At 45.9% G+C, this 13,928-nt stretch overlaps 1 protein-coding gene across 2 annotated transcripts in view; it reads right to left on the bottom strand.

Moving 5' to 3' along the window:
* Positions 1-13,928, bottom strand: part of SETD2 (SET domain containing 2, histone lysine methyltransferase) — a 144,019-nt gene that overhangs the window by 30,103 nt on the left and 99,988 nt on the right. For both annotated transcript variants that reach the window (XM_026651987.1, XM_026651988.1), the window contains exons 16-18: positions 12,546-12,680; positions 11,272-11,411; positions 5,597-5,708 (exon numbers count right to left, since the gene is read on the bottom strand). In XM_026651987.1, the coding sequence (XP_026507772.1) occupies positions 5,597-5,708; positions 11,272-11,411; positions 12,546-12,680 (387 nt within the window). The remainder of the gene's footprint in view (positions 1-5,596; positions 5,709-11,271; positions 11,412-12,545; positions 12,681-13,928) is intronic.

Raw genomic sequence — 13,928 nt, 5'->3', positions numbered from 1 at the left:
AGACCGTGTATGGGGGTTCTGATGCAAGGGCCCAAATCTCTGAGACCCTTCTGGCCAAAGTAATAGCCACCAGAAAGGCCACTTTCCAGGAAAAGTATTATAGGAGACAGGGTGCCAGCAGCTCAAAACAGGGGGCCCATGAGTTTTGACCAGATGGGGTTTAGGTCCCCTAAGGGAATGGGCTCCAGAATCTGTGGGTATAGTCTTTCTAGGCCTTCAGGAAACAGATGGACATTTCATGTGAGAAAACTAATCAGCTATCCATCGGATGGTGGAACGCCGAGATCACTGCAAGGTGTACTTTAACTGATGATATTGCCAGACCTTGCTGGTTTAGATGTTGCAGATACTCCAGGAACAGTCTCCAGAGATGATCGTATGCTCGGAAGTCCAAATGGAAAAGCACTTCTACTTGGTGAGGTATATAGCTCTGGTAGAGGGTTTCCTGCTACCTGAAAGGACCCGGCAGACTTACTCTGAACAGGCCAACTCCACGGGATTCAGCCATGGAGCTTCCAAGCCGTCAGGTGGAGGGTGCTGAGGTTTGGGTGGAGCATTAAACCGTGGTCCTGTGGGATCAGGTCCAGGAGAAGAGGGAGTGGTATTGGAATCACTTCTAAAAGACCTAGCAGTGTGGCAAACCAGTGCTGATGGGGCCAGACTGGGGCCTTACGCACAAGCGGAATGGGGGGGGGGAGGGAAGAGTGTAAACAAGATGCTCCGTCCAAAGGAGCAAGAAAGCGTCCATGTGCAACCCCGGGCTGTGGCCTTGCAGGGAACAAAACTGGTGGGTAGTCCCTCACCGCTGGAAAACGACTCTCACTATGTCGGATGGAGGAAGCACTCATGGTGACTGGGGAAAGATCTGCTGAGGTGATCTGCGAGTTCGTTCTGGACCCCTAGAAGGTGAGGAGCTGCGAGGTGGATTGAGTGCATTATGCAAAACTCCCATAAGCGAATAGTTTCCCAGCACAGGGGCGACGAGCGAGCCCCACCCTGCCTGCTGAGGTAGTACATGGCTGCCGTGTTGTCCATGAGCACTAGCACGCTCTTGTTTGCGATGTGCAGTAGGAACACCTGACCGGCTAGGCGGATCACTCCGAGTCCTCTGAGGTTGATATGATAGCTCTTCCTGGGCCCAAAGGCCATGGGGTCCTGAGGTGCCGCAGGCGAGCCCCCCCATCCTAGCTCCGACGCATCCAAGACTAGAGATAACGAAGGCTGGAGCCTGATGAAGGGAATGTCTGTGCAGACTGTCAGAGGGTCCCGTCACCAATCGAGAGGGGGCGAGGACCAGGGGAGGTACAGTGAGCACTGAGTCCAAGTGGTGGCGGCTTGGTGAGAACACTGAGGCCAGCCAAGCTTGAAAAGGTCAGAGGTGTAGCTTTGCATACCGCACTCTGTATGTGCACAAGGCCATAGAAGTTTGAGGCAGAAATGTGCCATCGTGAGAGGGTGGGCCTGGACCTGTGCTATTAAAGATGCTATCATCTGGAAGCGGGTTTCCAGCAGGAAGGCGTTGGTCTGGCTGGAGTTGAGCACTGCTCCAATAAACTCTATCCTCTGCACTGGGGTGAGGGTAGACTTCTGTTTAACAGCAGGCCCAATGCCTGAAAGGTTGACTGAATGCAGCAGACGCTGGGCCTTGGACCGGCCTTTACTAGTCCAGGGGTGGCCAACCTGTGGCTCTGGAGTCACATGCGGCTCTTCAGAAGTTAATATGCAACTCCTTGTATAGGCACCGACTCCGGGGGCTGGAGCTACAGGCGCCAACTTTCCAATGTGCCAGGGGGTGCTTGGTGCTCAACCCCTGCCCCCACTCCCCTCGCTCCCCACAGAACCTTCTGCACGCCACCAAACAGGAGGTGCTGATCGGCGGGGCTGCCAGTGGGTGGTAGGCACTGGGAGCGGGGGGGGTGTCATGGGGGGCTGCTGAAGTATTACTGTGGTTCTTTGGCAATGTACATTGATAAATTCTGGCTCCTTCTCAGGCTCAGGACTAGCCAGTTGTTGAGATATGGGTACACTTGTACCCCTCGCCTTTTCAAGAAGGCCGCCAGTACCTCCATGCATTTCATAACAATCCATGGGGCTGCCAACAGGCCGAATGGAAGAACAGCAAATTGGTAGTGGGCCTGATTCAGAACGAACTTGAGCAACCTGTGTCCTTGGAAAACTGTGATGTGGAAAGAGGCGCCTCTCAAATAGAGAGCAGCATACCAGTCCCTCGAATCCAGGGAGGGAATGATGGTGGCCAAGGAGACTCTGCAGAACTTCAGCCTTTTGAGATAGCCGTTGAGATGGCGCAGGTCTAAGACAGGCCTGACATCACCTTTGGCTTTGGGAATTAGGAAATAGAGTAAACACCTTCCCCTTAAGTTCTGAGGAACTTCCTCCACGGCTCCCCCTCGGAGGAGGGCGTGCACCTCCAGGGCTAAGAGTTGCTTGTGAGACGGTCCCTGAGGAGGGACAGGGAGGGAAGGTGGGACAGAGGGGTGGGAACAAGCTAGAGAGTATAACCCATCTTTACAGCACTCAGCACCCAACAGTCTGTGGTTATGAGAGATCCTGCTCAGCTGAAGTGGGACAGGCAGCCCGAAAACAGTGGGAAGGCAGGATCCAGCATTATGGGAACTGATATAATGCCCTCGGGCATCCTGTCAAAAGCTCTGTTTAGAGCCCCCCCCCCCCCCCGCCCCTCCTCCCCGAGTGTCTGGGTAGGGCGGGTAGAGATGCTGAGGTGGATGGAGGTGGCTGTCTGCGCCTAAAACCCCAGCTTCATTTCTTTTGTAGGTTGGGATGGCCGAGTGGAGAAATGGGCAGTCTGCTGACGCTTGAAATGTCCCCTCAAGGGCGCTGGGGTGTAAAGGCCCAGGGACTGAGGGTAGAGCTCTGGACTCCTTCAGTCCATGGAGCTTTGCATCTGTCTTGTCTGAGAAGAGCAAGGCCCCTTCAAACAGAAGGTCCTGGAGAGACTGCCGGACCTCCGTTGGCAGGCACAACGACTACAGCCAAGAACACCTGTGCATGGCCAGGGATTTAGCCACTGAGACTGCCGTGTCCCAGGTGGCCTGCAGGAAGGCCCGGGCTATTGACTTCTCCACACTGGTAGAAGTGACCTCCTGCCTGGACTCCTGGGGAAGCAAGTCTCTGAACTTTGACATGGAGTCCTAGACATTAAAATCGTATCTCCCTATCAACACCTGTTGTTTGGAGAAGTGGAGCGGTAAACCTTCTGTAGAATAAACCTTTCTACTAAATAGGTCTAGCTTCTTTGAGTCCTTTGTCTTAGGGGTCGCTCCATGCACCCCGTCTCTCCCTTTCGGTGGCCCCTGAGACCACCAGGGACCCCAGTGGGAGGTGGGAGTACAAGTACTCATACCCTTGGGTGGGAACAAAGTACTGCTTCTCAGCTCTCCACAGGTGGGCGGCAGGGAGTATGAGTTTTGCCACAAGGCTTTAACTGGTCCCATGATAGCCTCATTGAGAGGCAGAGCCACTGTAGTCGGCCTAGCCGCAGCCAAGATGTTGACAAGGCTGTGGGAGGATTCTTTGACTATCTCCAGTTGCAGCCCTAAGTTCGAGGCCACCCTCTTCAACAGCTCCTGATGAGCTTTGAAGTCATCACCAGCAAGGGGTCCTCCTTGTCTCTTTCTGCAGCGACTGGGTCCTGCAGGTCTAGATCCTAAGGATCAGTACTGGGTTCGGTACCGGAGTCCAGGTCAGAAGTCCTCTCCATGGCCACCAAATATGAGCGTCTGGAATGAGTCCCTGACATCGGAGGAAAACCCCAAGGGTTCCAAAATGGCCATTGCATCAGCATAGGCCAGTGCGCACTGGGCCAAGTGCTCAGCGGTATCTGAGCCCGGGTCCACCACCACAAAGGGCTGACTGGGGAGTATCAACAGCAACCCCTCTGCTAGGTATACAACCCCACTTCCAACTCAGACGTCGAGCCCTCCTCCGGGGACCATGGAGGTGTGGTACTCATCGGTTCTGGAGATCAGTGCTGAGACAGAGAGGCCTGCATTCAGGATAGCAGGGATGGTTTCCCGCTAGACAGTACAGAGGGCAGCTTGGGGTGACATGCTCCTTTCTATCCACCTGCACCGCTGACACCTGCTCTTGGATTAACGGCGGTACCAATAACGCCAGCAGGTCTCTTTCCGCCGCGAACACCTCCAGGGCAGATGGAACCACAATTGCACTGGACCCTTGTTGTCCCTCCGGCACAGGCTGGTCTGGTACTGGACTCAATGGAGGGGAACGCCCCGTCAGCCAGCTGCTTCTTATGTTTCCTTCTCGGCACCAGAGAATGGTGAGAGCCCCTGACAGTGGGAACAGCAATCCTCACCGATGCTCAAGTACTCACTGCTGAGTCTGACCAGCTCGGCTCTGTAGAGCGTCTGAGTGTCTCTTCCATCAATAGGAACTTTCATATGGCCTCCTGGTCCTTCATATGGGGCTTGAATTCCCAGCAGATGCGACAACAGTCCCGGACATGAACCTCACCCACTTTAGGCAACTGGTATGTGTGTCACTCACAGGCACAGGCTTGCTGCAGGAGGCACAGGGGGCGGATGAAAATCCACTAATAAGGCAGAATCTTCAGCTAAACTATGTAGAAGAACTATTTACAGTCCAAATGAAAAATAAATAAGTGGAAGAAAGAAACTGGGGGAATGAGCAGTTTCAGCATCCGTCACGGGCGGTAAGAAGGAACTGATGGGGTGTGGGGTTGGCTGGCCCTTTTATACCGGCACCATGAGCATGCAGCACCAGGAGGCACTGGAGCCAATCTGACAGGTACCACTGAGGGAAAAATTTCCGGCAACTGTGCTCGAGGCGCGCGCACACCTAGTGTGGAATGGACATGTGCAATCACTCGAAGAAGAACAGTAAGCTTCTCTCTCTCGAGTTGCACTCGAATCGCAATGCCAGAAACAGGATTCCACACTGGGCAATGCTGATGCCCAGCTTTAAGAGTATGACCTCTATCTGGACACACAAAAATTATTTCATGACCAATAACACAAGATAATTCTCTTTGCTCAGCCAGACTCAAACATTGTATCCATGACACTGACTTTGTAAAAGAGCTAGTGTCAGGGTCAATAATAACCCTATATGGGTATTTATTTATTTGGCGGAGGAAGGGGGAGCTGGAACATCAGGAAGACCTCTAACAAACAAGCTATCATGTCTGAGAAGGGAGTCTACCAGGGCCCCCTCCTAGCTCCAGCAAAGGAGTTCCAGATAATGAAGAGAAACTTCTTCAGCGTCTATTTCCTATGTCAAAGGGTCAAGGAAAACCTTGTTTAATGATTTACTAACAAAGCTTTCAGAAACATCTGGCCAGAACATTAATTTGAGCTTTTCAGTCCACATTTAAAAGAACAATTCGATCTTCTGTTCATACTCCGTCTATATAAGATATTGTCATCCACCACTTCAACAATTTGAGTTTTCTCGCATGCTTGTATTTGCCACACAGTAGATTATTTGGCCACAGGACTTACGGAACGACAAGTTTTCCACTCTCCATTTAAAGAAGCTGTGAAAGATGAGATGTTTCACCTGCTGATTGCACACTTACCTTCATTGGGTTTTCATCGTATGTTGGAGTCCCAAGGTCCATCTCAGCTTCATGTTCGAGGCTGGCATCATCTCCGGGGCTGTCCCAGGTAGGAGGATCCCACTGGGTTTGCCTAGAGAAAGAAGGGAACGGTCTCACTTATATCTTGGAGTAATGGAAGCACACACATGAAATTACCATCATGTCCTCTATTCTGGACACTTGGAAGCCAGCCCTGATTGCCTTCTTGCAAATAACTGACTGGGGACAGGACTCTCAGCTTTGATTGCACATAACCAGTGCCTCACAAAAACTTCCTGGAAAAGAATATTTTTAATTGACAGGGATATGAACAGTGTAACATGCATTGGAAGTATTATAAATAAGTCAACAATAAACAGCAATTCATTTCATGTTGGGGCATCTATGAGCATGCCACTGGATTAGAGGCAGACCTAATCTTGACGTTGTCCCTTCTTCCAGATCAATAATGACTAATAGCACAATAATAGCATACACAGATGATACCAAATAGGGTAGTTATGCTTGCCAGTGAAGACAGAGAATTATGCAGTATAGACATGTCTATGAAATAAAATGAGGTTCAATCCAAAAATATCCAAGCTAGTGCATCTGGGGAAATCATCATATACCTGGGAGACTGTAACGCTGAAAGGTGTAGGGATTACATGAATTTACAAAGCAACAGGGTAGTAAGCAGAAACAGTGCGGTTTTGGTTTGTCTGTACAGAGACATCACGTCACAGAGCCTGAGGGTAGTAGTCTCTTTTCTACAGAAATGAGGTCAGACCACACCTGGAATCAAGTGTTCAGTTCTAGGCATTGCATTACTGGAAAGATGCAGACATAGAGGGAAGATTTCATAAGAAGTGCAACAAGAATGAACAAAGGCCTGGAGAGATCGATTGATTGGTGAAGAATAATTAATTTAATATGGAAAAGCTTGGCTAAATGATGACAATCAAGATATAATTGCCAGCTAAAAGGGTATATCCATCAACAAGGGAGAGAAATTGTTTAGTGTGATCCAAGATGGGATAAGCACAAAGTAATGAGATGAAAGGGCGCAATGGAAAATTTAGGCTATCAGGAAAGATGTCTTAAAAATGCTGTCTATTTGATTGTGGAATGGTCTCCCAGGAGAAGTTTTGGAAGTCCCATCCCATCACTGGAATCATTTAAAATTAGACTAATCAAAATCCTGAAGGGGACAACAGAGAGAACTATTCTGCACTGGGCCCTGGCAAATAGACTAAATGACCAAATGCTATAGGTCTTTTCCATCTCTAACTTTTTTTTCCAAACATGGCCTGGACTTACAGCTGTCTGTATACTATGGACAAAATCTGAAACCCCGAAGAAAAGGGACCATCTGGTTTGAAGGTTCTGGTTTTGACTCATCAATGGAAGTACTCAGACAATCATCACAATCCAAACAAAAACTTATTTTGGGGGTGGGGTCAGGGAGGAGAGTAAATGATGGATTCTCTGTAACTTGAAGTCTTTAAATCTTGATTTGAAGACTTCAGTAAACTCAGCCAGAGGTTAGGGGTCTATTACAGGAGTGGGTGGGTGAGGTTCTCTGGCCTGCAATGTGCAGGTCAGACTAGATGATCATGATGGTCCCTTCTGACGTTAAAGTCTATGAGAGGACTGTGGGGAAAATCAAATATGCTTGTTTAAATGGACCACATGTCCTTCTGCAAACCCAAGACGCTATTTTTAAAACCTACTTAATGGTGTGCAGCTTGATTTTATTCCATCACTACATAAGCCATAATATTAAACTAATATCTGGCCCACAGGGGAAAATGGACTGATAAGTAAAAGGTGGGGAAAATGAGTAATCATGCAATCTGACTCTACTGTATCAGCCTTAGAATGCTGCTACTTAAAAAAAGTGCTTACAAAACATTTCCAGGGGGTAAGACTGCTAGGAGTTTAAGTCTAATAATGTTCAGTCAGCAGTTTCCAAAGCAACTGATGGAGGATTTGTTGCCTAAACGTATCAATACCAACAGCTGAAGGCTGAATTGCATGTCATTCCTTTTACATGCAGACTCCCCAAACACGCAATATTAATTGCTGTTAGGCAATCAGTAAGGTCTTCCCATTGCCTGGTGTTCTGAAATGCTCCTTATGTTGGTACTACATGGGGCTCGTAAGTCCTAGTACAAATAGGGATAGCACAAATTAACAACAGAGTCAGGTTTTTTTTTTAAATGGAACTATTCACACTAGCTCTCCTTAAAATAAGGCCTGGTCTACACTGGGGTGGGTGGGGGGGAAGAGAGATATCAATCTAAGTTATGCAACTTCAGCTACGTGAATAACATAGCTGAAGTCGACGTACTCAGATCTACTTACCGCGGTGTCTTCATTGTGGTAAGTCGACAGCTGACGCTCTCCCATCGACTCCGCTGGCGCCTCTCGCCCTGCTGGAGTATCGGAGTTGACAGGAGAGCGCTCTGCGGTCAACTGATCATGTCTAGACTAGACGCAATAAATCGACCCATGCTGGATCGATCGCTGCCCAATCCAGACAAGTCCTAAGAAACTGAATTCCCATCCAAACCTCTTTTCTGACTTATATTAACCATGAAAAACCTTAACAACCACATAAAGCATAAGAACAGAAGAATGGCCATACTGGGTCAGACCTATGGTCCATCTAGCCCAGTATCCTGTCTTTTGACAGTGGCCGGTGATAGATGCTTCAGTGAGAGTGAACAAAACGTGGAAATGTATTGAGTGACCGATCCCGTCACCCAGTCCCAGCTTCTAACAGCCAGAGGTTTAGGGACACCCAGAGCACGAGGTTGCATCCCTGACTATCTTGGCTAATAGACATTGATGGACCTATCCTCCATCAACTTATCTAATCCTTTTTCAAACCCAGTTTTACTTTTGGCCTTCACAACATCCTTTGGCAATGAGTTCCATAGTCCGACTGTGGGGGTGTGAAGCAGTATTGCCTTTTGTTTGTTTTAAACCTGCTGCCTATTAATTTCATTTGGTGATCCAGGGTTCTTGTGTTATGTGAAGGGGTAAATAACACTTCCTTATTCACTTTCTCCACACCAGTCATGATTTTATAGACCTCTCTCATATCCCCCCTTAGTCTCTTTTCCAAGCTGAACAGTCCCAGTCTCCTCACATGGAAACTGTTCCATACCCCTACGCATTTTATTGCCCTTCTCTGTACTTTTTCCAATTCTAATATATCTTATTTGAGATGGGGCAACCAGAACTGCATGCAGTATTCAAGGTGTGGGCATACCATAGATTTATATAGTGGCATTATGATATTTATTTATCTATCCCTTTCCTAATGGTTCCTAACATTTTGTTAGCTTTTTTGACTGTTGCTGCACATTGAGCAGATGTTTTCAGAGAACTGTCCCCAATGACTCCAAGATCTCTTTCTTGAATAGTAATAGCTAACTTAGACCCCACCCGTTTGTATGTATAGTTGGGATTATGTTTTCCAACATGCACTACTTTGCATTTAACGACAATGAATTTCATCTCCCATTTTGTTGCCCAGTCACCCAGTTTTGAGAGATCTCTTTATAACTCTTCGCAGTCTGCTTTGGACAACTATCTTGAATAGTTTTGTATCATCTGCAAACTCAATGTTTACCCCTTTTTCCAGATCATTTATGAGTATGTTGAACAGCACTGGTCCCAGTACAAATCCCTGGGGAACCTCTCCACTGTGAAAACCAACCACTTATTCCTACCTTTTATTCCCCATTTCCTAACCAGTTACTGATCCATGAGAGGACAATCCCTCTTATCCCATGATGCTGAGTTTTTTTAAGAGCCTTTGGTAAAGGACACTGTCAAAGGCTTTCTGAAAGTCTAAGTATGGTATATCCACTGGCTCACTCTTGTCCACGTTTGTTGACACGCTCAAAGAATTCTAATAGATTGGTGAGGCATGATTTCCCTTTACAAAAACTGTTTTGCTTCTTCCCCATTATATCATGTTCATCTATGTGTTTAATAATTCTGTTCTTTACTATAGTTTCAACCAATTTGTCTGGTACAGAAGTTAGGTTTACCAGCCTGAAATTGACAGGATTGCCTGCAGAGCCTTCTTTAAAAATTGGCATTACATCAGCTATCCTCTAGTCATCTGGTAAAGAGGCTGATTTAAGCGATAAGTTACATACCACAATTGTTAGTAATGCAATTTCATAACTGAGTTCTTTCAGAACTCTTGGGTTAATACCATCTAGTCCTGCTGACTTCTTATTGTTTAATTTCTCAATTTGTTCCAAAATCTCCTCTATTGGTACCTTAATATGGGACAGTGCCTCAGATTTGTTACCTAAAAAGAATGGCTCAAGTGTGGGAATCTCCCTCACATGCTTTGCGGTGAAGACCAATGCAAAGAATTTATTTAGCTCCTCCACAATGGGCTGGTCCTTCCTTGATTGCTCCTTTAGCACTTCAATCATCCAATGGCCCCACTGATTGTTTGACGGGCTTCCTCCTTTTGATGTACTTCAAAACATTTTTGCTGTTAGTTTTTGCGTCTTTTACTAGTTGCTCTTCAAATTATTTTTTTGGCCTGCCTCATTTTGCTTTTACACTTGACTTACCAGTCTATGCTCCTTTCTGCTTTCCTCAGCAGAATTTAACTTCCAATGTTTAAAGGATGTCTTTTTGTCTCTAACTGCCCCTTTTACTCTGTTTACCCACGGTGGCGTTTTTTTGGGGTTCTCTTACTTTTTTTTTTTATTTGGGGGTATGCATATAGTTTGAGCCCCTATTTTGGTGTTTTAAAAAAGTTTCCATACAGCTCACAGGCATTTCACTCTTGTGAAGCTGAATATGTATTGGTAGGATCTAAAAAACCAATATTCATGTGCTAGAATAGGCCAAAACAGTAATGGCAACTTATTTAACATTCAGCAAGAAAACGACATTCCTTTTTCTGACCTACTACAATGCTGACCACAGGTTTAAGGATGGGAAGGCTGACAAAGTGGGGAAATAAATCTATGATGCCAAGAAGCCATAATCACCTTGGAAATACAGAAGTGCTGTAAGCACATCTAAGAAACAACACCACATTGCATTTACATGGTATCTCATCTCAAAAGCGTTGAGCACTTTAAAAGACTACATATGCTACTATTTGTATAGCACCAAAAGTGTGGTATATATTTTACAGGGAGGTAAACAGATAGGACCCCTGCCCCAAAAAGCTTACAATCTATGATGTATTCAAGAACTGCTTCACCCACTGCTGGGGTGGAACACAACAGCTGTTTAAACGGAGCACAGCAGCATAACACAACATTTTAAAATAGGAAGATAAGAGGAAAACTGTTTCCAATTGAAACTGAAGGTTGTATTTGCCAAACATTTCATCAGGATGCTGGGGCTAACACCTCTCCACTTGCAAAAAGTATCGCTGAGTCTTTACTGATTTAAGACCTCTAGAAGGAGAGCACCCCTACCATCATTCTGGGTTATCGGCTGACATAGGGGGACACTGCTAAACGAATTTCCAGCACTACCTCCTGCAGCACCTTGGTGTGGCATTGTAGAGACAGTACAATACATTGCACAGTAGTTTGGAATACCGCCAACACAGAATAAGGGTGCGGTTTTTACACATGAATAAGAACACCAGCATGAATAGGTAAGTGAGCATTTACCTTGTGATCACATGGTAATAATAGATCTTCCCCTCTGGATCGCGGGCTGTTTTCCAGTTGGGAGGGAGGACAATGGTTTTGGGTTTTGGAGGAGATGGCGGTGGTAGATCCAGAAGATTGTTGGTCACTACCAGCTCTGGCTAAAAATACCCCAACGACAGCAAAGAGAGAAAGTTGAGCAAAGAACGACGATATTACAAAGTTTTTAATACAAACCTAGGGTGTATAAAAAAGTAATGGTTACCTGACCAAGTCCATTCATAAAGCAGTAGTCAAGTGGGTCACCCTTCACTTTCAATGTGATGCTGCTGATTAACTTAGCGAGTTTAAGACCATGTCTACACTAGGAGTGCCTAATATGTATAGGAAAACTGGCATACTATCCCAGCAAAGCGCTCCTAGTGCGGACACAGCTATACCAGCGAAGAGGAGTGAAAGAAGCTATGCTGGTAAAAGCACAGATTTGCTGGTATAATTGCATATGCACTCAGGACTTCTGATGCCACAGTTCTGTCGGCCAAGGATCACATCCTGACTGATGTAGCTATGCCAGCAGAAGTCTGTAGTGTAGACACAACTTTAGGCAGTCAATAGCCTCAGAGGAATCTACGTCATTCCATCAGGTGGCCGACAAGAACAGCACCTTTTCACGTGATAAAGGCTTAGTATACTGAATCCAGTCTGAAACCAAGGCCACTACAGAACCTAATCACCTTTCCTATACAGTGGGGAGACAGGAGGTTGGTAGGGAGGCAGAGATATTTTCCTTACACAGAGCAGCATTGAGGCCAGATCACCAAACATAACACAAGTGATTCTCTTTTCTCAGGACAGAGGATCAAGCTTAGGAATCATTCACAGCAAAGTCCACACAAAGAGAGAGGGAAGAGAAAAGGATGTGCCATTTTAAGATAGATAGCTTATGAGAGTACTATGTGTACAAATGCTATTGAGTGGGAGACAAGAACGGTGGATATGAAATCAACCATCCCTTCTCACAATGCCAGACAGTAGAGCAAGGGAAGGGATGCTGTTTGCAAAGGAATCAACTCTAGGTTTTAACGACTCTTTTGACAGTAAACCCACTGGCTTTCTAGTTACAATTTAGGGGAAATGGACAGGATACTGTCCTCCCCAACGTAAAAGGGAAACAGGGGAAGGGTACACCAAATGGGACATACATCAAACCATTCTCTCTCATGGGTCATGAAAAAAATTGCACCCCATTGTTGCTGGCATGTTACCAGGCTGGACTGTAACACTCCAGGCCTCACCTGCTGTATGGGCTGAGGCTGCCCGGCTGCTACGATCGTTGTTACTGCTGCTGTCGGCTGCACCACCACTCCCTGTGGATGAGCTGTGTAAATCTGCTGCCCTTGGATATACTGAAGACCTGGCTGTGCATAACTCTGAAACCAAGCAAGAGAAAAAGGGAAATCAGTTCCCTTATTGAAAATCTTTTGTTACTTCTGTGATCAAAGGTGGAACATAGAAACAGGGTAAAACTGGTTTATTTCAAGATGCAGTGGAGAGTGGAATATACTGTTTCTGTCGTACAACTGTTCTGGAGCAGGAATAGATATGAATGCATTTTTAACTTCATAAAATGTTTTCCATAAATTTGATAGATCTTTGTTCTTCAAAGGAAATTTAAGTTTAAAAAAATACGTAAAATATTCTATTTCTTGGCATTCAGAATTGCCATTCTGTCAGTACTAGAAGAAAACTGCAAAGCAGAGCAAAATGGATGCCGTTATGAACATGCTTAGGTCAAGGAACAGGTTCACCATGAATAAAACCTGCAATGCATTTTAAATTACATGGCATTTCGGAGCCTCCAACTGGTGGCAGTCATCGTGTTGAAAACAGTTATCAATGTCTGCCACAAAGGGCACACATGTACTGCATGTATCTTGTCACTGCAGATCAAGTATTATCCAAAGTAGGGATGTCTTGGATCTCTCTCCAGTATAAAATAGCTATTATGTTGAGCAAAACTCACTGCCAGTACTACTGCAGATACCACACATATAACCTATGAAATACAAGTTTTCCAGCAGAATATTGATACTTAAAGGAATGACACCTTGTTCTTCCACTGGACAGAAGCTTTCGGACATTGAACCTCTTCAGTGGGACAAGTGAACACAAGAATGATCACACTGGGTTAGACCAATGGTCTATCTAGCCCAGTATCCTGTCTTAACAGTGGCCAGTGCCAGATGCTTCAGAGGGAATGAACAGAACAGGGCAATTATTGAGTGATTCATCCCTAATCATCCAGTCCCACCTGCTGGCAGTCAGAGGTGCAGGGACACCTAAAACATTGGGGTGCATCTCTGAGTTTCTTGGCTAATAGCCATTGATGGCCATATCCTCTATGAAGTTACCTAATTTTTTTTTAAATCCAGTTATAGTTTTGGCCTTCAGAATCACCCCTGGCAATGAATTCCACAGGTAGACTGTGCGTTGTGTAAAGTAGTACTTCCTTATGTTTTTTTAAACCTGCTGCCTATTATCTTCATTGGGTGATCTTGGTTCTTGTGTTATATGAAGGGGTAAATAGCACTTCCTTATTCACGTCCTCCTCACCATTCATGATTTTATAAAGCTCTATCACTGAAAAGGGTCTAGGTATAATCTGTACCTGTAGACCT

The sequence above is a fragment of the Terrapene carolina genome, unplaced genomic scaffold (assembly GCF_002925995.2).
Source record: "Terrapene carolina triunguis isolate 2854851 unplaced genomic scaffold, T_m_triunguis-2.0 Scaffold111, whole genome shotgun sequence".
NCBI lineage: Eukaryota > Metazoa > Chordata > Testudines > Emydidae > Terrapene > Terrapene triunguis.
The sequence above is the reverse complement of the archived record's forward strand: the minus strand, read 5'-3'. Positions and strand labels throughout refer to the sequence as shown.